The sequence below is a fragment of the Hevea brasiliensis genome, chromosome 14 (assembly GCF_030052815.1).
Source record: "Hevea brasiliensis isolate MT/VB/25A 57/8 chromosome 14, ASM3005281v1, whole genome shotgun sequence".
Taxonomy (NCBI): Eukaryota; Viridiplantae; Streptophyta; class Magnoliopsida; order Malpighiales; family Euphorbiaceae; genus Hevea; species Hevea brasiliensis.
In genome coordinates, this window is record NC_079506.1 from 16,391,729 (window position 1) to 16,417,111 (window position 25,383).

General features: G+C 30.3%; 1 protein-coding gene and 2 non-coding genes across 3 annotated transcripts; 2 read left to right on the top strand and 1 right to left on the bottom strand.

Moving 5' to 3' along the window:
- The first annotated feature begins 281 nt into the window (after nt 1–281).
- Nucleotides 282–389, top strand: LOC131173639 (small nucleolar RNA R71). Its single transcript, XR_009143953.1, has one exon. It is a non-coding gene; the product is annotated as a small nucleolar RNA R71 (small nucleolar RNA).
- Nucleotides 390–18,054: 17,665 nt separating this feature from the next.
- LOC110672900 (ankyrin repeat-containing protein At5g02620-like) lies at nt 18,055–20,612 on the top strand. The gene is made up of 3 exons (XM_021835823.2): nt 18,055–18,790; nt 19,046–19,587; nt 19,918–20,612. The coding sequence occupies exons 1-3, from the start codon at nt 18,106–18,108 to the stop codon at nt 20,506–20,508; spliced, it is 1,818 nt and encodes a 605-aa protein (XP_021691515.2). The 5' UTR covers nt 18,055–18,105; the 3' UTR covers nt 20,509–20,612.
- A 3,473-nt stretch (nt 20,613–24,085) lies between these two features.
- Nucleotides 24,086–24,192, bottom strand: LOC131173539 (small nucleolar RNA R71). The gene has a single exon (XR_009143855.1). It is a non-coding gene; the product is annotated as a small nucleolar RNA R71 (small nucleolar RNA).
- Nucleotides 24,193–25,383: the final 1,191 nt, after the last annotated feature.

Below are 25,383 nucleotides of genomic sequence, written 5' to 3' on the forward strand. Positions count from 1 at the left end.
ATCCTCCATTTTCTTAGCAAGGACATTAGTGAGTGCATCAAATTTGGCATTGATCATGTTGAATGGATCAAGCTCATACATTCCAGCAACTTGCCTTTTTTGAGTTGGAGTTGACCCTCTTGGACTACTCCATAGATGACTGCTTTGCTATTTTCTCTAATAACTCATAAGCTTCATCTTCATGCTTAATGATGAATTCCCCTCCAGTTTGAGCATCAATGATTCCTCTGATAGCAGGAGTGACATTTGTGTAAAAATTCTGGTTTATCATCCATTTAGGAATGGCATGATGTGGACATTGTCTCTCCAACTCCTTCCATCTCATCCATGACTCATAAAGAGTCTCATCTTCTCTTGGTCTAAAAGCAATCATTTGATTCCTCAACTCTTGAGTTTTTCCAGGTGGAAAGTATTGGGCAAGAAATACATCAGTGAGCTGCTCCCAATTTGTAATTGAGTTGTGAGGTAAAGAATCAAGCCAATCCAATGCTCTATCTTTCAAAGAAAATGGAAACAATTTTAGCCTTGCTGCATCATCAGATACTCCAGGTTGTTTTTGCATGTCACAAATCATAGCAAACTTCTTCAAATGTGTGTGTGGATTTTCAGAAGGATGACCCCCAAATTGAGAATTCTGAATCATTTGAAGGACTCCAAAATCCATCTTGTAACTATTTGCATCAATCCTTGGTCTTGCTATGCTCTCTCTCAAGTCATCAAAACGTGGAAAAGCATGATCCATCATACTTCCCCTAGGCACGTTAGCATTAACAACTTCTTCACCATGGGCTGCATTTTCATTATTTTGACCATTTCCAGCATTACCAACACCAATTCTAATTCTTTCATCAGCCATGTCTGCTTCTAATTCAGTTTCTATCAAGGCTTCTTTTCTTTTTCTGGTTTCTTTCTTGTTGGCCTTACAAAATTTCTCAATTTGTGGTTGAATAATAAGGATGTATCACTTGTGCTTCTAGCTCTTCTCATAAAAGATTAAGAGTACCTGAAAAAGAACAAACAAACACAAAATGAAAAGATAACAGAGATAAAACTAAAAAAACAACTAAAATAATCAAGAATTCAATCTTAAGCAAACAACTCCCCGGCAACGGCGCCAAAAACTTGATGCGTCCCAACCGCAAGTGCACTGGTCATACAAGTAGTATAGAAAAATATCGATCCCACGAGGAGTTGTGTTAATGATTGAATTTTTGATATAAAAGTTGACTAAATTGAAGTATTTATGAAATTAAAATAATGAATTAATGGGTAATGGAGTATGAAATCTAAATGTGCAAATTTAATATTCTATTCAACAATGTATTAATTAAACTAAGATTTGCATCAAATTGAAATAAGCAAGTTCAAATATGGCAATATTTAAAATGGCAAATGATTAAATTCGATTAGAAATTAACAATGGTAAAAAGGCGATTCCGGAGTTCGGGATTTCATATTCAAGCTATTTTGGGATTTTCCCTAGCTAGCCCAATCCATGAAATTTATGGGTTTAAAGGAGATTAATTCTAAAATCCTTTGAAAACTCTTTCGAGTGAGACAAAGAGTGCCTTAATTAACTTAATCCTACTTTCGTGGAGTTAAAATTAACCAAGACCCATTAGGTTCTTTAATCAATCTATTAAAACCCTCTTAACCCTTAGTCTATTTCTAGATCTAAGTTAATTAAGTCCAATTTCTTGATTAACTATCACTTGGTTTTCTCCTTTCGGTGCTTCAACCAAGGATTAAGAACATAACTTAATGGGGCCCTTCATTAAGCATGTGAATAAGCACACAAGAAATGGATTAAACCTCATAAATTCATTAAATTGGGACTAACCCAGTTCAAATCCACAAAAATAACTAAAATATTACATCCCTTACTCCAGAATCAAAAGTAAACTACTCACTATCCATAATGCTTACAAGATATGATGAGTTTAAATGGAAATAAAGCTTTAATCTAAGCTAAGAAGTAAGAAATTAAACACTAGAAATGTAGAAAAATGTAAAGGAAGGAAGAAATCTGCAAATCTTGGTTAAAAATGGTGTGGAAGGTGAAAATGACTCCTCAAATTCTGCCTCTCTTCTCCTCTTCTTCTTTTCTCCTTGCCTCCCCTCTAAAATGAGAAAATGGGACTATTTATAGCATTTTTCTGACATGGAGCCCTAAAATGGTATGTTCTAGGAGGAATTATTTGAGGGAATCTCCTGCCAGCTCATTAATGAACTCTTCATGGGACTGCATAAGTGGACTGCATAAGTTATGCAGTCCCTTATGCAGTTTTCGGCTGGTTCTGGGCCACTTATGCAAAACTGCATGACTTGGTGCATAGGTTATGCACAATTCTGTGAAGGTGCATAAGGGAGGCGGGAATGTGCATAAGCTATGCTGTCTCCTTATGCACACTTCGGCTGGTTCTGGAACAGTGATCTTTCTCCTTATGCAAATCTGCATAGCTTATGCGGCAAGTTATGCACAATTTGGTCAATGCATATTTCAGCTTGAAAACTTGTTTTTGACATCTTTGGCTGTAGAAGACACTCCTCAATGGCAAAATTCTCTTCAGTCCTTCAAAAACACCATTTTTCCTACAAAACAAAGTAAAAATTACAAATTAATCCAAAATCGACAATTATGAAAAACTAACTAATTAACTAATGAAATTAGCTAAAAATGACTAATAATCAAATAAAATGGCTATGAAATTAAACCTCAATGATTATGCAAAATGTATGCATCACACTCTCCAGTTATGCATTGACTATCGACAGTTGAATAAGGTGACAATAAAGAACAGATACCCATTGCCCCGCATTGATGACTTGTTTGATCAGATGAGGGGTGCAGCTATGTTCTCCAAAATTAACCTGAGATCAGGTTATTATCAGTTGAAAGTACAAGAGCAGAGTATTTCTAAAACTGCCTTTAGAACCCGCTATGGCCATTATGAGTTCTTGGTCATGCCATTCGGGTTAACTAATGCTCCGGCTGCTTTTATGGATCTGATGAACAATATCTTCAGACCATACCTCGATCAGTTTGTTATGGTATTTATAGATGATATATTGGTTTATTCGAGGAATGCAGAAGAGCATGATAGACATCTGCGGATTATACTACAGATTTTGAGGGAGAAACAGCTATACGCCAAATTGTCGAAATGTGAATTTTGGTTGAAGGAGATATCCTTTTTGGGGCATGTAGTATCAGAAGAGGGCATCAAGGTAGATCCAAGTAAAATTGAAGCTATCCTTAATTGGAAGCCACCCAGAAATATCACAGAGATTCGCAGTTTTCTGGGGTTAGCTGGATACTACCGTCGATTTGTGAAGGGATTCTCCATGTTGGCATCTCCATTGACCAAGCTGCTTAGAAAAGATGTGAAATTTCAGTGGACGGATAAATGCCAACAGAGTTTTGATGAATTGAAGAGATGTTTGACTGAGGCTCCAGTCCTGACTTTACCTACACCGGATAAAGAATATACAGTTTATAGTGATGCTTTTCACAATGGGTTAGGTTGTGTGTTGATGCAAGATCGGAATGTCATTGCCTATGCATCACGCCAGCTGAAACCGCACGAGAGGAATTATCCGACACATGATTTGAAGCTTGCAGCCATTGTGTTTGCTCTTAAGATCTGGAGACACTATTTGTATGGGGAAAAGTGTTACATCTACACAGATCATAAGAGTTTGAAGTATTTGGGCACCCAGAAAGAGTTGAATTTGAGATAGAGGAGATGGTTAGAGTTGATAAAAGACTATGATTATCTGATAAACTATCAGCCAGGGAAAGCTAATGTTGTGGCTGACGCCTTAAGTTGCAAGACTATGGCAAGTCTACAGGTTACTCCTTTGTCTATGGTACATGAGTTAAGATCATTACATGCCAGTTTAGAGATTAATGATGAGAGGTAGACAGCAGTTGCATGGCATGTACAGCTAGTATTGATTGATCAAATTAGAATGGCTGCTCAGAATGATCAGAAGTATCAGAGACTATTGGAAGAAGTCCAGCAGGGCAAGAAACCAGAATTCTCAATAAGAGATGATGGTCTATTGCTACACCAGGGCAGAATGTGTGTTCCTAATGATGTTGATTTGAGGCAGATCATTTTGAAAAAAGCACATGAGTCTCCTTTTGCCATGCACCCTGGTGGTACAAAAATATATAGAGGGCTAAAGGAGCATTACTGGTGGATGGGTATGAAAAGAGATGTGGCAGAGTTTGTTTCTAAATGCCTAACTTGTCAGCAAGTAAAGGCAGAGCATCAAGTACCCACCGGGTTGTTACATCCACTACCAGTACCAGAATGGAAATGGGAGAGAATAATAATGGATTTTGTGATGGGACTTCCAAAAACACAGAAGAGTCATGATGCAGTATGGGTCATTGTCGACAGACTGACTAAGTCTACTCATTTTCTGCCAGTCCGAATGGATTACAGTTTAGACAGATTGGCCAGGTTGTACATTGATGAGATTGTGAGACTTCATGGAGTGCCAGTATCCACTGTATCAGACAGAGATCATAGGTTCACTTCTAGATTCTGGGGTAGTCTTCAGAGAGCCCTAGGAACTAGATTGAACTTCAGTACTGCATTCCACCCACAGATAGATGGCCAATCTGAGAGGATAATTCAGATCTTGGAGGACATGCTACGGGCTTGTGTGATTAAGTTTGAGGGCAGTTGGGATACACACTTGCCTTTGATTGAGTTCGCTTACAACAACAGCTACCAATCAAGCATTGGGATGCCTCCATATGAAGCTTTGTATGGCAGAAAATGTAAAACCCCGTTGTGTTGGGATGACGTGGGTGAAAGAAAGATGATTGGACCCGAAATTATTCAGCAGACTGAAGAGAAGATCAGGGTGATCAGAGATCAACTTAAGACTGCATCAGACCGTCAAAAGTCCTACATTGATCTGAAGAGAAGGGATATTGAGTATGTAGTGGGTGAGAAAGTATTCCTCAAGATTTTTCCTTGAAAGAGAATTATGAGATTCGGCAGAAAGGGGAAACTGAGTCCTCGTTTCATTGGGCCATATGAGGTTCTGGAAAGAGTGGGTCCTTTGGCATATCGTTTGGCACTACCTCCAGAGTTGGAGAAGATACATAATGTCTTCCATGTGTCTATGTTGAGGAGGTATCGATCAGACCCATCTCATGTACTACCAGTGGAAGAAATTGAAGTGAATCCAGACCTCACATATGAGGAAGAACCCATAAAGATTCTGGCTTATGAGGTGAAACAGCTACGGAACAAACAGATACCGTTGGTAAAAGTACTGTGGAACTATCATTCGGGCCAGGAGGCTACTTGGGAACGAGGAGGACATGAGGAGACAACACCCACAGCTATTCAGAGATGATACGAAGTAAAATTTCGAGACGAAATTTATTTTAAGGGGGGGAGAATTGTAACACCCCTATTTGCATAGCCTGGTATATTTCACTGTTCCGGTGACCGGAGTCGGTCCGGACAATTAAGGGGATTAGAACCACACTTAAGACAACTAGAGAAGCCATAAATACAAATAATTAGTAATTTCCAATTAGTTAAGTATAAATAAGAAGAATAGAACATAAGAAGTTAAACGAGCCGAGAGTCACAGCGATGGGTGACCTTCTCGGGAACGACTACGAAGTCGTTTTAAACTCAAATTTCGAATCGTAAAATGTGACGCTGTGATCCTTAGGACCATTATGAACACAGTGAAAAAGAGAAAATCACGAAAAAGAACTGTTAAGCCAGTCACATAATTAGGTCAGGGAGCCGAAAGAAATATTGAATTATTTGCAAACCGGGTTGAACCGGCGAGGGGCAATTTGGTCAATTGACCCCGAGAGCTGACTCCTGACTTAACTGTCAAATAAAATCAGAGAAATGAAAATTTTGGAATAGCAAATTAAATTAAAGAACCATTGAAAAATAAAGGAAAAAGATAAAAAGAAAAGAAAATTGCCTTATGACATCATGTGTGTGACATCACACATGACCTCATAATTAAATTCTAATTACTTGAAATTTTGACTAAGTCAAAAAGAAGGATAATTATACATAAAAACAAAATTAAAAAGCTATTTTTCTATCATCTTCTCCATGTTTGCCATGAACACTCACTTCTCTCATTTCTCTCCCTAAGTTCCTCCATGAGAGCTTAAATTTAAGCTTTCAAAACCCTAAATTTCACCATAAATTTCCTAGTTCCTCAAGTTAAACCTTGATTTTGAGTATTGAAAAGAAGTGTAGAAGAAAGACATTAGAGAAAATTAGGGAATTAAGAAGATTGGAAAGCTCAAGTGAGGTAAGAATTTAAATTGAAATTTTTAGTTTAAAATATATGTTTTGAGTTAATTTAACTTAGATTTTAACTTAAATTCAAAAGAAAATAATTGTGAAGGACAAAGTTGAATTTTGGCCAACTAGGGTTTTGATGTATGTATGCATGAATTTGATAGATTTGAAAGTGTATGTGAGCTTAATTGTGTTGAATAATTATGATTAAATGCATTGAATGGGTTAAATGCAATAATTTAGTGAGTTAGGGTTTTGGACACCCAGGGTTTAGAGGCAAAAATGTGGAGAAATGGGTGAATGATGTCTTTGACCTAATGTGAAGTGAGAAATGGTCAATTGTGACCAAATGAAGTGTGTTGGAATGGTTGGAGTTAAAGCCAAATTCGGATTGAGTATGGTCATGTTGCTGGCAGCATGACCAAATTACCTTTGAGGGACTAAAAATGAAATTTTACAAGTCCAATTGGTATGAGACCAATTGATAATGAAAATAGACACTAAATGACACAATTTTCATTTACGAAGCATGCCCAAAAAGTGACCAAAACCTAGTGAACAAATTAACCAAAGTTAGAAAATTGCAGGCTGCCCTGTACAAACTGACTAAATGAATAGTATTTGTTCATTTGGCTATAACTCGAGCTAGGCAGGTCTAAATGACCTGAAATTTTACTAATGGTTAGATGAGATATAGACCTAAAACTTTCATGAAGAACACCAACCCAAATTATGCCATTAATCCAATCAAATTACTGAGCAAAGTTGGATCACTGAATCTGCTGACTACAGATTTATCATATGAACAGTAAAGTTTCAATGGCTATAACTCTCTCTAGAAAACTCCGATTTAGGTGATTCTTGAACCGATGGAAACCTAAGGCATAGTAGAACATTTCATATGAAGAAAGATAGACCAAATTATGGACTTAACTTGATCAAATTGCTGAACGAAGTTGGATCAATAAATCTGCCAGAACAAAAATCTGCAGCATGAACAGTAACGTAATTTGAGTATAACTTGAGCTACAAAACTCCAATTGGAGTGATTCAAAAAGAAGAATAAACTTAAGATAATAGGAAACATTTTCTATGAAGGAAGTTTTGCCAAATTCTAACAGAAAAATGACCAATGGAATAGTGCAACTTAGGACTCCAAAAATGAAAATTGACAAATTTGCCTAAAAGAGTTAAGTTTTGAGAAAATGACCAAAACCAACAAGTTTGGTGACCAAAATGTGGTATATGGGTGAAGTTGGAGTTCCCATACCTATTAAGCCTTAGAAAATCAACAAATTGACTTAAATAGTGTAGTGAATAGTAACCCCGAAATACAAATTTTAAGGAACGTCAAGTTTAGCGAATATAAACTAGATAAAAGTGAATTTGAATTTATTTTTGGATTTATGCTAACTTATGGTACTGAAACACTGTGAAACTGTGTGTTTCAGCTGAAAAAGACTTGGAAGGTCTAAAAGACTGAGTCAAGGCCTAGAGGCGACTCACGTCAGGTTTGTGCACAATAAACCTTATTTGAGTATTTTGTCATTGAAAAATTGATTTAGTATAATTTATGAAAATTTGATGTTAATCATAAATTGTGTTGCCACCTTGTGAATGAAACTATGACCTTGGAAATTTATTGGATTTCTCATGAATTATTTGAATAAATTGTTTTGAATTGATTTTGTATTCACACTTAGCATGACAGTATCACATTACTCCTCCTCCATTTATGGGGTGAGATCGATTATTTTCCTCCCTCTCTTGTTTACCAATTGAGGTTGTAGATCGGATGAGTACTCATTAGCTAGCTAGCCACCTCCCTCGTTGATTTCGATTAGTGGGGTTGTAGATTGCTTTGTCGTGGTGTACAACACGGCATTGATCGGAAATTTTGTGTCATTGCTTAAGTTGTGTATGATTTGGCAACACTGTGTTTATTAAATTATTTGATCAAATTGTGTTATTATGAGTTTTGATAATTTGTGAAATGTGTTTGAGAAATATTTAAATTGTGTTTTGTTAATGAATGATTTATGTATTGTATTTAAAATTTTTATTGTGCACCACTGAGTATTTTTATACTCAGCGATAGCTTATTTTGCTGTCGCAGATAAGAGCAAGGAGAAAGCAGCAGAGTGAGCTGCTACTGATATTGAGGACTACACTGATATTTTTGTACGGGTATTGTTTTATACCCTTGTAGTTAATTTTGATGTAAATATTGAAATATTTTATGTATCAATGTAAAGTTGAGCAATTGTATAATAAATTGTAATAATATTATTTTTGGATTTCCTTCTGTAAATTAAGATTTGTATTTGTGAATTTCATATTATATGCACTGTGGATGGAATTATGAAATATTTTAAGTTGATAAATTTTTGGTTGAATTATGGAATGATTTGAACTGTGTTGATTTGAGATTAATTGGAGGTTGGGAGTTGTGGAAAATTATTGGAAGTGTTTTTCTCAAGTATTCGAAGAATTGTTTTCTCAAAATACAGACGGCACTCTGCCGAAATTTTTATAAAATTTGCGGAAAAATAAAAATGGACAAGTAAATAAAAATTTTTACTAGTTTATAAGCTTTGAATAAATGATTTTAATTCCTACCAAAATGCTCATCACTTCCAAAATGTGAGAAAATAGTTTCAAAATCCCTTGTAGTGTACTTAATGAATTATCGGTAGGTGAAGTTCGGTAGTTAATTAGGTATTCTACGAGATTATGTTATGCCTTACAAAGGGGTAAGGTGTGACACTTATTCTCTTACATTTATTTTAAGAAAGACTCACATTTCTATAATATAACAAGATGTTTTATTTAATTTTATATATAAGAATATTTTATAATTTTCCTCTACGAGACAAGTACAGAATTAACAATTACTTTTATCATATTATGTGTCGTTGGGATTAATGTTTAGTTGTATTTCTATGAACTAACTTGTTGAATTATTCATTCTCCAAATTTTTTAAAATTTTTAGCTTGTTCTTCTTAATTTGTTGTTTTAATCTTTTTTCCTTGTTTGTCCTCTTTTATTCGTTCACACGGATAATTCAATGATTGTGAATATTTAAAGACAATTACGAAGAAAAAAACAAGAAAGGAGAGGGGGGTTCATTATTTCTCAAATGCAAAATCTTTATTTATTTATTTATTATTATTATTATTATTATTATTATTATTATTATTATTATTATTATTATTATTATCCTGGAAGTCTTGGTCTACTTAAAAAACTATATGTGCCGTGGTCATGGTCTACCTAACCTTGCTATGCTTTTTTTGTTTCGTTCGAAAGTCTTGGTCTACTTAAAAAACTATATGTGTCGTGGTCTTGGTCTACCTATTATTACTATACTTTTTTTGTTTCTTTCGAATGTCTTGGTCTACTTAAACTAAATTGTGGTCTTCATCTACTTTTCTTGTTTCTTTCTGAAGTCTTGGTCTACCTAAAATATAGCTAGAAAATTATACTACAAAAAATTTTAAAAATAACTATGAAAATTATTGATTACATAATTTCGTTGGTAATTTATGAATGATTTACCGATATTTTATTGATAAAAAAAAGAAATAAAATTTAAATCAATTTGTACCAATGAAATTACCGACAAACATTTTATCGACGACGTAATTTCATAGGTAAAAGTGGTGCCTAATATTAACGAAAAAATTAGCAACCAAATAAAACAATACAGACAAAATTTTTTGTTGGTAATTACTGACTAATTCATATTTATTCGGTAATATTAAAAAAAATTTAAAAATCTCAAAAAATTTTACCTATGAAAAGTTTTGTCAGTAATTATCAATGAAATCGATTTTCGTAGGTAATATTAAGGAGAAAAAATAAAATTTTAAAATAAATACCTATAAAAATTGTAATTGGTAACTACTAACGAACCATATTTAGTCTGTAACTCTAAAAAAAAATTAGAGAAGAAAAATTTTAAAAAGCTCAAAAAATTTTACCTACAAAAAGTTTTTGTCGATAATTACCAATGAAATCGCTTTTCATAAGTAATATTAAGGAGAAAATAAAAAATAAAATTTTAAAATAAATACCTACGAAAAATGATTGTCGGTAATGACCAACCAACCATATTTAGTTTGTAATTCTAAAAAGAAAATAAAAAAGAAAAATTTTAGCGACAAAATTAGTGACTAAATAAAAAAATACCAACAAAATTTTTCATTGGTAATTATTGACTAATTCGTATTTAGTTAGTAACATTAAAAGAAAATTAAAAAAAAAAAATTAAAAAGCTCAAAAAATTTTACCTATGAAAAGTTTTTATCAGTAATTATCAACGAAATTAATTTTCTTAGGTAATATTAAGGAGAAAATAAAAAATAAAATTTTAAAATAAATACCTATAAAAATTTTTCATCGGTAATTACTAATAAACCATATTAATTGGTAATTCTAAGAAGAAAATAGAACAGAAAAATTTTAAAAAGCTCAAAAAATTTTACCTATGAAAAGTTGTCGCCGGTAATAAAATCGTTTTTTATAGGTAATATTAAGGAGAAAATAAAAAATAAAATTTTAAAACAAATACCTACAAAAATTAATCATCGGTAATTACCAATCAACTATATTTAGTCTGTAATTCTAAGAAGAAAATAGAACAGAAAAATTTTAGCGATAAAATTAGCAACCAAATAAAGAAAATACCGACGAAATTTTTTGTTGGTAATTATTGACTAATTCATATTTAGTCGATAATATTAAAAGAAAATTAAAAAAATTTAAAAAGCCCAAAAAATTTTATCTACGAAAAATTTTTATTAGTAATTATTAACGAAATCGATTTTCTTAGGTAATATTAAGAAGAAAATAAAAAATAAAATTTTAAAATAAATACCTATGAAAACTTTTTGTCGGTAATTACTAACGAAGCATATTTAGTTGGTAATTCTAAGAAGAAAATAAAAAAAAATTTTAAAAAGTTTAAAAAATTTTACTTACGAAAAGTTTTCGTCGGTAATTACTAATAAAATTGCTTTTTGTAGGTAACATTGAGAAGAAAATAAAAAATAAAATTTTAAAATAAATACCTACGAAAATTGATCACCAGCAATTACCAACCAACCATATTTAGCCTATAATTCTAAGAAAAAAATAAAAAAAAAGAATTAAAAAGCTCAAAAAATTTTATCTACGGAAAGTTTTCGTCAGTAATTATCAACAAAATTAATTTAAACAGGTAATATTAAGGAGAAAATAAAAAATAAAATTTTAAAATAAATACTTATGAAAAATTTTCATCGGTAATAATAAATGAACTATATTTAGACGATAATTCAAAGAAGAAAATAGAAAAGAAAAATTTTAAAAAGCTCGAAAAATTTTACCTGCGAAAAGTTTTCGTCTGTAATTCTAACGAAATAGATTTTCGTAGGTAATATTAAGAAGAAAATAAAAAATAAAATTTTAAAATAAATACCTATGAAAATTTTTTATCGGTAATTACCAACAAATTATATTTAGTTAGTAATTTTAAGAAAAAAAAGAAAAAAAATTAAAAAGCTAAAAAAATTTACTTAAAAAAAGTTTTCATAGGTAATTACCAATGAAATCGCTTTTCGTCAGTAATAATAAAAAAAAATAAAAAATAAAATTTTAAAATAAATACCTATAAAAATTTTTCATCGGTAATTACCAACAAACTATATTTAGTCGATCCCAAATATAGGGTAATTGTAGTATAGCTACTATGTGGGGCCTACTTTGAGCCCTACTAGTAATTTTTTTAAGTCAATTAGATCTTAAAAAATTTAAAATTACTTTTTCATTTAAATTAAAATAATTAATAATTAATATTTAATTTAAAAATAATAAAAATTTTAAATATTAAAAATAAATTAAATTGAAAATTTTAAATTAAATTAAATTAAATTAAATTTAAAAGTTAATTTAAATTAAAAATTTAATTAAAAAAATTAAATTAAATTAAAAAATAAAAAATTAAATTAAAAAATATAAATAAAAATTAGCTACGAAAATTTGTTATCGTCGGCAATTACTAACAAAAAATATTATCAGTAAATAGTCGGTAATTTATAAGAGTAAAATCTCTCACAAAAATTACCTACAAAAAATTTTAATTTATCAATGAAATAGTCCATCGATAAATTTAATGATAATATTTTTTTTATCGGTAAAAATTATCTATGCTAATATTTGTGGACGAACAAATTTTATCGGTAATTATTGATTACCAATATTGATTACCAATAATATTTGATTGGTAATTTTTGTTGTTATTTTTTTAATTTCTTGTAGTATTAAGATTTCCCTTACAGTAATTTGTATTAAGTATGAAAATTTTTTAAAATAAGATAATGTAAAAAAAAAATTGTAATAAATATCCATAAATTTTATGGGTTGAAAAAATAAGGTTTTAAAACTTTTATGAAGTTAACCGAACTAAGGAAAAACTTAAAGAGCTGTAGTAATGCTGTTAGTTGAATCAAGTTTGACTTGGTCACTGTAATTTATTTTTAGTTATCTAATTTTAAAATTAGTTAACTAGTTTAAGCTTTGTTGGTTAGATGACATCTGGCACTTTTAATTGTAACTGTTTCACCTACTTTTCTGTGTTTCTTGTCCGTATATAAGCTGAGAACAACTTCATTGATCTAACGAGAGTCACGTTCTCCCAAACAGCTTTCGTAATATGGCATCAGATCAAAGATTTAAGGCAGTTATTTTTCCTTCTGAAAACAGAGACTTTTCTTGTTCATCAATGGCGGTATCTGAGTGCTTTATCTCTTCCTCTTCTTATCATACCTTTGACACGAGTTGGGTTGATAGTATGTTTGTGGATTGGATGTTTCTTCCCCATCGAAATTTTCATCCTCTCTCATCGGATTTATTAGACTTTTAAATTAAACAAAATTGTAATAGAAATAACTTTTTTAGTTATATTTTCATTTTAACGGAATTTTTAGCTTAAAATTACATTTTCATGCTGTTAAATTTTTAATAATATTATAAATAATATAAAATTTTAAGGGTTTTTTTTTTCATAAAATTCGCCCCTCGTTCGTGCATTTACATATATTAATTTTTATTTTAACATTGATTTACAATTTAAATTTTTTTACAATTCTATTTTAATTTTTCGTATATGATATGATATTATCATAATATATTATTTTTAACAGTCATTTAAATTTAAATATTTATTAATATAACTATATTTTACTTTAGTTAAAGTTTATTTAAAAAATTATAAGAAAATAAAATCAACAAGTTATATTACTTTAGTCAATTAAAATATTATAAATAAAATACATGAAATAAAACTTTTAATATGTATTACTTTAGTGATTAAAAAATTATAAATAAAACACCATAAATATAGAATATAAATATTTTGATTTATAAATTAAAATTTATTATTTACTAAAAGTTATTTTTCAAATAGTTTAAATTTTTAAATTTTTTTAATAAAGTTATTATATTTCATTTAGTATAAATATTGTAAGAGAAAAAAAATGTGTGTTTTATTGCTTGATTTTATCTTAATGCAATAAGAATTTTAGAATTAATAATTTTTTATAAATACTTTTTGGGTATTTTTTGTAAATAATAAAAATAATAAAGGATATTTTTGAAAATCCCAATGTTCCCTCTTTTTCACTTTTTAATTTTTTTTTTACTTTTTGCTATTATAGCTAATTATTCAATTTTTTAAAACTTTAACTTATTTTAAATATTTATTATTTTTGTTAAGCAGTTAAAATTAAAATAAATTAGCAATTAAAATTATGAAATGTCAATTGACTTTAACTAATTCAAATCAATTTTGATTATAGGTTAAAAAAACACTTTTAAACCCCTGCTAAAATTGTAAAAAAAGAAAAGAATTAGTTATAATTATAAAATTTTTTTAAAAAATTCATTATTAAGCCGTTAAATTATAGATTATTATTTATTATTAATAAAATTATTTATGAGTTAAAACTTTTTTCTATATAAGTATTTTTTTAAAATAAGATTTATAATAAAGTCTAAGATTTTAATTTGTTAAATATTATTTACTGTGAATTAAGAAATTATAAAAATTATTTGACCAGTTCATAAATTATCCATTCATATGTTTATATTCATTAATTAATTATTAGGAAAGAAAGGTAGACTATAAGTAAGAAGTTAGGATAAATTTTTATAATATATATATATATATATATATATATATATATATATAATGTAAATTAAAAACTAAAAAAATGAAATATTTAAAACAAAAAGGTATATATGGTGAATATATTAATGAAAACTTAAATTATATAATTTAAAAATATATTGTTATAATTATATATTATATGTTAATTTTACTCTTTAATATAATTTTAAATACTCATATATTTATATAATTAAATAAGGTTAAATGATAAAGAAATCAAAATTTTTATATCAATTATTAATTTTAGTTATAACTTTTAATTTTATTAATTTGATCTTAAATATTGCCAATTATTTTCAATTTTAATAATAAATTGAATTAAAAACAATTGAACTCATCAATTGATAAAAATAATTCAAAATTTTTAATTTATTATATCAATTTTAACTACTCTTTTTATTTTTATTAATATATTCAATAATTTTAATATTTTTATTAATTTTAACAAACTTCATGTTAATAAAAAAAAATATATCTAATATAATTAAATTAAATTTTTTTTTTCTTTTTGTCTTTCTACTTATACTATTGATTCACATCTTTCTTATCACTTTCTTGTCAAATTTAAAGCTAAAAAAAAAATTAAATATTTAAACATAAAATATGAACAAATAACATAATCAAAATAAATGTAACTATAATTTTCAAAATGATAGAGAAATTAATTAAAATAATATTTTTATCAATTTAGGAATAACTTGTTAAATATAAAAATAAAAAGATTGGCTAATATTAATAATGTAGGTAAATATTTAAATTGTTTTTATCAATTAAGTAATTCAATTAGGCTAATTATTCAAATTGAAATTAATGTGAAATTTTGAGATTAAATTGATAAAATTAAAATATTAGTTTAAAAATTAAAAGAACTTATAAAGGTTTTTTTTTTAGTCATTTAGCCATTAAATAATAATATAAAATTTATTTAAATAGATAAAACTTTGGACAAGTGAGCATTTAAATTTGATATTATGATTTTTTATTATATTTTAGTACAAGATTAAAATTTATTTTTATTTCAAATGATTAATTATCCAAATAACATATAAATAATTTTTATGAATATTATTTTTAAAAATATTATTTTTTAAAATTTTTAATAAATTTATAAATGATAATATTTTATTAAGTTAAAAATAAAATTTATTTAAAAATAACTAATTAGTAAAAAAAATTCTGAGCATATTTTTTTATTTTATTTAAAATTTTAATTAATTTTATCAAAATTGAAAAATTAGTATTAGTTTTATTCTATTTACCTAAATTAGTCAAAATTAAAAAGCAATTATAATAATTTCATTAAAATTTTCCATTACAATTATTTTTAATTTGTTATATTGAATTTGAGAATATAAAAAATACTTTATTTTCATTTTAATGAAAATGAAATAAATGAAAATTTATTTATATATAAAAATAAATTCTAAGTTTGGTTAAAACAATATTTTTATCACTATTAATAATTTTAAAAAAAGTAATAAATTTGTGACTAATAGATTAAAAATTCAAATATTTAATTTTAATATTTAGTTAAAATTTATCCATTACCGATATCTATATTTATTAAATTGACCAGAAATCTGTAAAAAATAAAATAGTTGTAATTGCATAGGATTAGAATTGCATATTTATTAATATAAATGTAAATTTTTATTTAATTAAATATATAAAATTTTCATAAAAAAATTTATAAGTTTGTAAATATTTAAAATAGGTAAAAAAAAATTAGTAAGAGTAATATTCAAAATTTAATGTTTTTTATTAATTTTATTAAAATAAATTAAATATTTTGTAATGAATTAATAATACTTATAGAATTACTATATTAATAATTATAATATGTTTTTCTAGTACAAGTAGAATTATTATGAAAATAATATTAAAATTTTAATTTATATTAATTATTGTAATATTAAAAATTGAAATTATTAGATATTTAGCAACAATTTTCCTTTGCTAAAAGTTATTAACAATGGTATAGTATATTATAAAAATTGATATTATATAGATTTAGTGACAAATGTTTCATTGCAAAAATTATTAGCGATGATAACATATGAAAAGCCTCTTATTACTCAAATTATTTGTGGCATATTATTTTATCACTAAATAGTATTAGCGATGAAATTATATAAATTAGTGATAAATTATTGTTGCCATATTCATTATTGGCAACGAATTATTTATTTGTCATAATAAATATGTTTTTAGTATTTTTGTAAATAATAAAAATAATTTGAAAATTCAAATGTTGCCCTTCCTCTCTCTCTATATATAAATTAATTCTATTTTTTATTTTTCATTTGTTAATTTTTTATTTCAATTAATTATTTCTCATAGAATTTTATGTGTAATTAAAGTTATAGTATAATTAAGATTAGGAATTTTAAATTTATATGAATTCTAAAATTAAGAATTTTAAATTTATATAAATATTAAAATTAATTTAAATAATAAAAATATTGTTATAATTAATTTAAAAAATGAATGACATTTTTTAAAAAGCTAATATTTTTTCTTCACACATTTATATCACATTCATATATAATATAAATTATAGATTATAGATTGATTGTAGATATATATGGCTACTGTCATTTTTCTTTGCATTAATCAGCTGTAGTTCATGTGAAAGCATTTTTTTTCCTCCTGTTTTGAGTTGACTTGCAAAGGAGTCTTGGTCAAGCTGTATTGATAGGAAGTCGTTGCCCTAAACATTAATACAATCGTGTTCATCAATGACAACTTTGCTTTGATAGGAACTTCTTACCTGTATTAGGGTGTATACACCTATCTAATGAATAATTGACATATTATTAATAATGGTCAACTCTATTATAAAAATATGGTGAATCCCACTACAAAATATGATTTCTTAATTTTTTATAGATTGAGTATATAAAAGAGTTTATACACTTTGGTGCAATTAAAAATTTTCCTAAATTAATTTATATTTAAATCTGATCATAATAACTTGAATTGGAGATCTATAACAACTTTATAATCTGCCTGCTAAGCTCACTGCTATGCAAATTATAGGATAAATTTTGACAATCGTCCTTGAACTTATTTAGTATAATATTATAGTCCTTCAACTTAAAAATGTAACATAAAACCCCTTCAACTTTTAAATTTTACATAGTAAAATCTATCGAATCGCTAATTGTCGGTTTTTCAGTTAGACGCTGACCTGAACAGTTCTAGCGTAGAGATTAGTCAATATTTCTCTTTTCTCTCTCAAGTTATGTGTAAATTGAATCCTTTTTCTCATTGTAATATAATGATTTTTCAGGTACAGAAATAATAATTTTACAATTTGAATAAGAGAGGAGAGAGAAATATTGACTAAGAGCCATGCGGGAGCTGTTCAAATAAGTTTTCAACTGAAAAATCAGTAATTGAAAGTTAGAGGGATTTTACTGTGCAAAATTTGAAAGTTTAGAAGATTTTATGTTACATTTTAAAGTTTAAGAACTGTAATGTTAAAACCATATAAGTTCAGGGATAATTATTGAAATTTACCCTAAATTATAAATTCCTTGTGGCTTGCTATGTAAACAAAAAATTGCAAGTCTACCTATGCAAATATGGATTCCTCCAATTCCCAGGACGTTCCTGCAGGGACTAGGAATTTCGATGATCCCCCAGCGCAAACCGAAATTATCTCATGCATGGATCCCAATTTGCTCAGGGCTGCAGCAGAAGGCAATATCAGTCCCTTCAATGGCTACGACCAACCCCTTGATCTTCTACTCACTCCAAACAAAAACACAGTTCTGCATATTTACATCAGTGCACGAGCAAATGCAGCAAATTCATTCGAATTCATGTGCGAAATACTCCAAAAGTGTCCATCGCTGTTAGATCAGGCTAATATAAGAGATGAAACTTCACTGCACTTTGCAGCAAGATACGGGCATGACGACATAGTGGAAGCACTAATTGAACACGCAGAAGCCCAGCATGATGACCTTGAACGCGGAGCAGCTGCAGTAAGGGAGATGCTGAGAAAGATGAATACAGAAAAAGACACTGCCTTACACGAAGCGGTGAGATATAATCATCTTAACGTGGTTCGAAGATTACTGACTAAAGAAGATGTTGATTATTGTTATTTAGCTAATGCTGCTGGTGAAAGTCCACTTTACCTAGCTGCTGAGAGAGGCTATGGTGATATTCTGTCTGAAATTTTGGAAACCTGCACTTCGCCAGAATACAATGGCCCTAATGGTAGAACAGCTTTGCACGAAGCAGCAATCAACAATGATGCAGGTATGTTTACATTAATTTAATTAGTAGTCAGTATCTTTAATTTCCCTAGCACTCTTGCAAAGCAGAGAAAGAATCGCAGGCTTAATTATTAGCCTGGTGATAACGCCTCTCACCTGGGGCAAAGTCCCAAGTTCCTATGCCCCTTGGAAGAGTCCTGTACATTGAGAATGCCCTTTTACTCAATTTCATTATAGAATAAAATGTACATGTTCTTGCCTTCTTGGATAGAATTTTACATCTTCTCAATGTGTTTAGAAATGACGAGAAGAATATTGAGCAAAACCAATACTGATCTCACCAAAAAGATTGATCAACAAGGATGGACTCCACTGCACCATGCTTCACACTTTGGTCACTTGTCAATCGTGAATCTGCTACTAGATGCTGATAAATCTGCAGCTTACATTGGCGATGAAGATGGAAAAAAGACCCCTCTTCACATTGCTGCTAGCAAGGGCGACAGACATGTAGAAGTTATGAAAAGCATTGTATCACATTGTCCAGATTGCTGCGAACTTGTCGATGACAGAGGCCGGAATGTTCTGCATTTTGCTGTGGAGAGCTATAGATCCGAAGGGTTGCGTGCTCTTCTTCAAAATTCATTCATGTCCAATCTCATAAATCAGAAAGATAATGAAGGGAACACACCTCTCCACCTTCTTGCTGCTCTTCGGTTCGACTGTAAAACTCTGATGCGGCATCCCCTTGTTGATATGAAAGCTATTAATAAGGAGAACTTGACTGCTCTGGACATTGTTTTGGCCACAACTGACAATGTGAAAGTTCGTTTAACAAGGGTACGACGACTTAAACGATTACACACATGATCTCATTCACAAATTAGAGTACTTTACCTTGAAATTGGGGAATTTCATTTTTCATACTTCAACTTAGCTTGATATGATATTGGAGGTATTTGAGTTCGCCTTGACTCGATTAAAATCAAGTTGAATTTTGAATATTTGGATAGTCGAACCTGAATAACTTGTTTAATAATTCAATTCTTTTACACTAACTTGTTTATTGAATTGTGACCATTGTGTCATCTTTTTATCAACGGGAAAGTAGTTGATAATTAGCATATAATTTTGAAAATTTTTACGATTAATTAATTAATCATGTTGCAGGGAGGTACAATAATAAACTTGAGAAGGGCTGGATGTAAACGAAGTCGTCGAAACAAGATCATCCAAGAAGATGACTCAAAGACAATGGAAAGAGTTGAGGGCATGATCTCTGAACTCAAGAAAGCCAAAGACTCCCACCTGATAGTAGCCACACTCATTGCAACAGTAACTTTCGCAGCCGGTTTCACAATTCCTGGTGGATACATTTCTGATAAAGGGACTGCAGTATTATCAAAAAAAGCAGCATTTCAAGTGTTTCTTCTATCAAATGGATTTGCACTTGTGTTCTCCACTTCTGTTGTGCTTATCCAGTTCATGTTGGCAATGCAAGGAAATAAGAGAACGTTCTTTCAGTTGTTTATCTGGGCTTCTTGGTTGACCGTCATCGCTACAATATCAATGGTGGTGGCCTTTACAACAGGCACATATGTTGTGCTGCCAAGTTCCTACAGGAACATCACTTGGATCTTCATAGGGAGCTTTTTGGTTTCAATGCTCCTCATATTGAGGGCTTCACTCCCACTCTCTCAAGTTAAAACTGGAGATTTAGGTGTTGGGTTTATCCGCAAGTATACAGGTCGTCTCAAGTAATAGAGTGATGAATCAAGTATCGTTCTCACGAGGATTTGTCGTTTGAGTACCAAACAATAAATGAAATGATTATTTGGACTAATGATTGATGAATAATTGGTAAATGTAAATGAGCAAAGTAAATTGATTAATCTAATTGGAATGGGTAAAGAGCAAGCAAATAAATTCTAAATCTAATTTGAAATTAAACTAAATTAATAACGAATAATTTAAATCAAAGTTTAATTATATTAAAAGTGATTCCAGAGCTGGAGGTTTATGCACAAATTAATTGAAATTTATCTTGAGTATTCCAATTTTTTAGAAAAAATAGAGTTTGAAGGTGATTGATTCTAAATTCCTTTGATATCTTTTTCAAGCAAACAAAGTATATTCTAAAATAACCAAACCTACTTTCGTATGTTATTTGATTACTTTAAAACCCATTAAGTTTTGTAACCAATCATTAATTCCTCTTAAAATCCTAGTTTATTTCTAAATTTAGGTAATTTTAAGTTCCAATCCTTGATTATCTATCAATGACTTTCACCTTTCGGTCATTCAATGAAAGATTAACACAATACCCAATGGGTACCAACATTAGGTAAGTAAATCAAACACACAAGGAAGGAATCAAAACTCATATTTATATAAAATATGGAAATAACCAGTCAAAAATCCACAAATTAATCTAAAACATGTTTCTCCAACTCTGAAATCCAAAGAGTTTACTCACTCATGTTGGTATTTACAAGAAATATTGATGAAAAGTAAAGAAAAACATGATAAGAGGACTAAAAATAGAAAAACTCAGGTAGAAAAACTCAAAACTCTGATTTCTGGAGTTCCAAAAGATGGTTGCAGCAGCTCCTCCCTTAGAAAAATGGCATCCTCCTCCTCCCTCTATTTATAATTTTTTTCTTTCCTTTTGTTTCTTCCCGTTTTCTCTTGTGGCAAAAACTAGAAAATGACGAATTTATATGGTCTCAAAAAGTTGCCCTAAAAGTGAATAAGAGCCAAGGAGTGGGTAGGAAATGAGGTGTAGAAATGTCCAATTCAGCAGAGTCATTCAATTTTTGGGCAGTCTGCTTAGGGTACTGCTTATCCTAAGCAGCTTCTTCAGCAAATTTTGGCCTGTGGTTGCACTGTCTGTTTAAGGTTAAGCAGACCCTCAGCAAATCTCGACAGACTTGGAGTAAAATGGACTTTTCTGCTCATGCTTGACTTTCAGCTTGACTTGTGCTGCTGATAAGTGAATAATTTATTAATTTTACTTCCATCACATTTAATGTTTCTAGGGTATCTTTATGCCTAATTTAATTGATTAAAGTATAATTATCTATTAGGCATATATTTAGAGAGTTGTTGAAATAATTGTGTTAAATGGAGAAATTTTCAGCATTTGCATTAATTTGACTCTTGCTATATTTTTTTTCAGGGTTTTGGTGAAGTTCCAGAGCATAGAAGTGTAGAAGGAAGCTTGGAAAGGTCAAAGGATTGAAAATTGTTGTTGATACAAAGTACACGGGTCGTGTAAGCACAACCACAGACCTGTGTAATATTCTGCCAGAAGAAATCCAGAGAGGCCGAGGAAAAAACAAAGTACACGGGCCGTGTAACTTGACCCGTGTAAATCCTGGAGACCTGTGTAACTTTCTGTGCCGATACAAAATAGACCCATTCAGCTCCAGTAAGTTACACGGCCTTGGGCCATGTAGTGATACACGAGCCGTGTATCCGTTGATAATCAATTTCTTGATTTTGCTCCAGTTGCAGTTTTTGACAGAAACTCTAAAAACCTAACCCTAGACCATTTATTATAAATAGAACAGGCAACAGCCGACTGAAGGACGATTATTGAGCAGCCTCTCCATTCGTCTTTTAGAATTCTTCTTTTTTCTTTATTTTTCTGTAAGCCATGAACATGAGTGACTAAGTTTTTAATTAAGTTCAAGGGATTCAAGTTCTTTTGCTTGATTTGTGAGACTAGGTTCTTAATTTAATTTATGTCTTTTTGAATATCTATTTTTTTCTGATTTAATTGATTTTGATCTGTTGAATGATTTGCTAAAAAGGCCTATTAGTTAATTGTTTGATTTGATCAATTGCTAGTTCATCTTCATAATCTGTAATTGTTGTGTAAGATTGAACATGAGTAGCAATTAGGTTTTATTGATTATAATCCAAGTTTTCGATAATAACCTAAGAAAACAATAGGGTGAATTAAATGATTTATACTTCATAAATTGTTGTTCAGCTTAACTACTTCCTTTTCTTCAAGCAGTTATTAATTTGATGAGGATTGCTTAATACCAATTCAGTTAATAATTAGAGTCAATAAGAGTGCTGGGCTCGAATTGATGAGTATAGGGAAGTCAGGGGTTTACCTCGCTGTTTGGTAAATCTACGTTAAGTATTCAATAAGAGATAATTGTATTTCTTTTGTCTATGATCAAATCAATGCATTGGAAGGAGAATTACCTTGGACTGAAATTTGTTTAAATTGAGATTTTCAAATTTAGTTCTTTAATTTCTGATTTCTTCTGATTTTGTGTTACAAAACCCCCCCAATCTTTATATTTTTTTTCCATTATACAAGTGCACGAAATTTTAGTAATTCAGTCTCTAGGGTTCGACCTAGATTTACCACTTGCTGCAGAAAATATTTTATAGCTGATAATTTCAGTTAATTTAATTTCTGGTGGATTCAACACCCATCAAGAATTTTGGCGCCGTTGCCGGGGACTGAAGTTTATTGGAATTTGTGTTTTTAGTGTTAGGGTATTTTGTTATTAACTTTGTTTTGTGGAGTGTTGTTGTTTTCAGGTTTTCGGAAGAAAAAAAAATATTATGGTGTTACTGTTCAGTGTTACAATTCATTAAAAATTTTGGTTGAATTTGGAGGGTGGCCCATACTTATTTTGAAGGAAACAACGCTCTGATCAAGACTAATCAATCCATAGGATTCCTTGGCCCCACCATCTTGAGGCAAAATTCGATTGCTTTCTAGGGTTTTGAGGCATTTTTCTGTTTTTACTTTGATTTCTTTTTGTTTATGACAAGAACTTCTCAATTTGGTGAGTTGATCTTTGATCCAGAAGTAGAAAAAATAACTAAACAGTTGAGAAAATTGGCTAAGCAGGCTAAGCAGATTCCGAGTACATCTGGAGGAGTCCAATCTCCAAGGGAGTTAAGTTCGGATTCGCAGTCAGAGTCAAATTCCAAAAATGAAACCATGGCTGTTAGAACCTTGAAAGAGTTGGCTGCTCCTGATCTAAACCAACAGCCTTTGTGTATCCAATACCCTGCTTTAAATGTTGCTTTTGAGTTAAAATCTGGACTAATCCATTTGTTGCCTAAATTTCATGGTCTTGCAGGTGAGGATCCACATGAGCATTTAAAAGAATTTCATGTTGTGTGTTCCAGCATGAAACCTCAAGGAGTTTCAGAGGATCAAATCAAGCTTCGAGCTTTCCCTTTCTCACTGGAAGGCACAACTAAGGATTGGTTGTATTACTTTCCTTCTGGATTTGTCAACTCATGGAATGGGATGAAGTAGATATTTTTGGAGAAGTATTTTCCTTCTTCCCGTGCTGCCAACATAAGAAAAGAAATTTGTGGCATCCGACAGTACAATGGAGAGAGTTTGTATGAGTATTAAGAGAGATTTAAGAAGTTGTGTGCAAGCTGTCCCCATCATCAAATAAGTAAGCAGCTTTTGATTCAGTATTTTTATGAGGGACTTCTACCAATGGACCACAGTATGATAGATGCTGCTAGTGGAGGAGCTTTGGTTAACAAGACACCAGAAGAGGCAAGGAGGCTGATTGCTAACATGGCAGCAAATTCTCAGCAGTTTGGAATGAGAATGGATCACACACCTATGAAGGTTAATGAGGTAACTACATCTAAGCTTGAGAAACAAATTTATGATTTAATTTCTTTGGTGAGCCAGTTAGCTGTAGGGAATATGTAAACTGTTAAGGTATGTGGGATTTGTTTGGGTTTGGGTCATGCTACTGACATGTGTCCTGCATTACAAGAGGATGAATCAATGCAACATCTAATGCAGTAGGACATTATGGACAGCCACAACCCAGGTATGATCCCTATTCGAATACTTATAATCCAGGATGGCGAGATCATCCCAATCTGAGTTATGGGAATCAACCGGTGCAAAATCGATACCAGTAGCAAAGACCACAAGTGAATCAACCACCTCCACCTCCCTCAAATCAAGGTATGTCACTTGATGAAATTGTTAATGCCTTGGCTAACAATACCCAACAGTTTCAACAAGAGACCAGAAATAGCATTCAAAACATAGAGAGGTAGATTGGTCAGTTAGCTTCATCTGTGAGCAAGCTTGAAGCTCAAGGTTCTGGAAAGCTTCCATCACAAACAGTCATGAACCCTAGAGAAAATACGAGTGCTATATTGTTGCGGAGTGGAAAAGAAGTTGATAACCAAACTCCACATGAGCCAATGAAAAAAAAGAAGCAAGGAGAAACAGACTCTGAAGTTCCTGAAGTTGAGGTAAATACTGAACCTAAACTGAATAAGGTTAATAATTTCGTTCTTCCTCCATTCCCATGCAGGTTGGCTAAAAATAAGAAAGAAGAACAAGAGAAAGAAATTTTGGAGACTTTCAGGAAGGTAGAGGTGAATATACCTTTACTTGATGCGATCAAATAAGTTTCCAAGTATACTAAATTCCTTAAGGAATTATGCACTACAAAGCGCAAGTTGAGAAATAATGAGAAGATCAGTGTGGGGGAAAATGTGTCGGCATTAATTCAGCAAAAATTACCCCCTAAGTGTAAGGATCCAGGTTCGTTTTCTATTCCCTGCAGAATAGTTGATTCTAAATTTGAACGTGCAATGACAGATTTAGGA

Excerpts from the sequence above, each read along its gene's own strand:
- LOC110672900 (XM_021835823.2), top strand. The coding sequence starts at position 18,106 with ATGGATTCCTCCAATTCCCAGGACGTTCCTGCAGGGACTAGGAATTTC. Across the intron at positions 18,791-19,045 it reads AGCAATCAACAATGATGCAG|AAATGACGAGAAGAATATTG; the intron begins GTATGTTTACAT and ends CAATGTGTTTAG. Across the intron at positions 19,588-19,917 it reads TGAAAGTTCGTTTAACAAGG|GGAGGTACAATAATAAACTT; the intron begins GTACGACGACTT and ends ATCATGTTGCAG.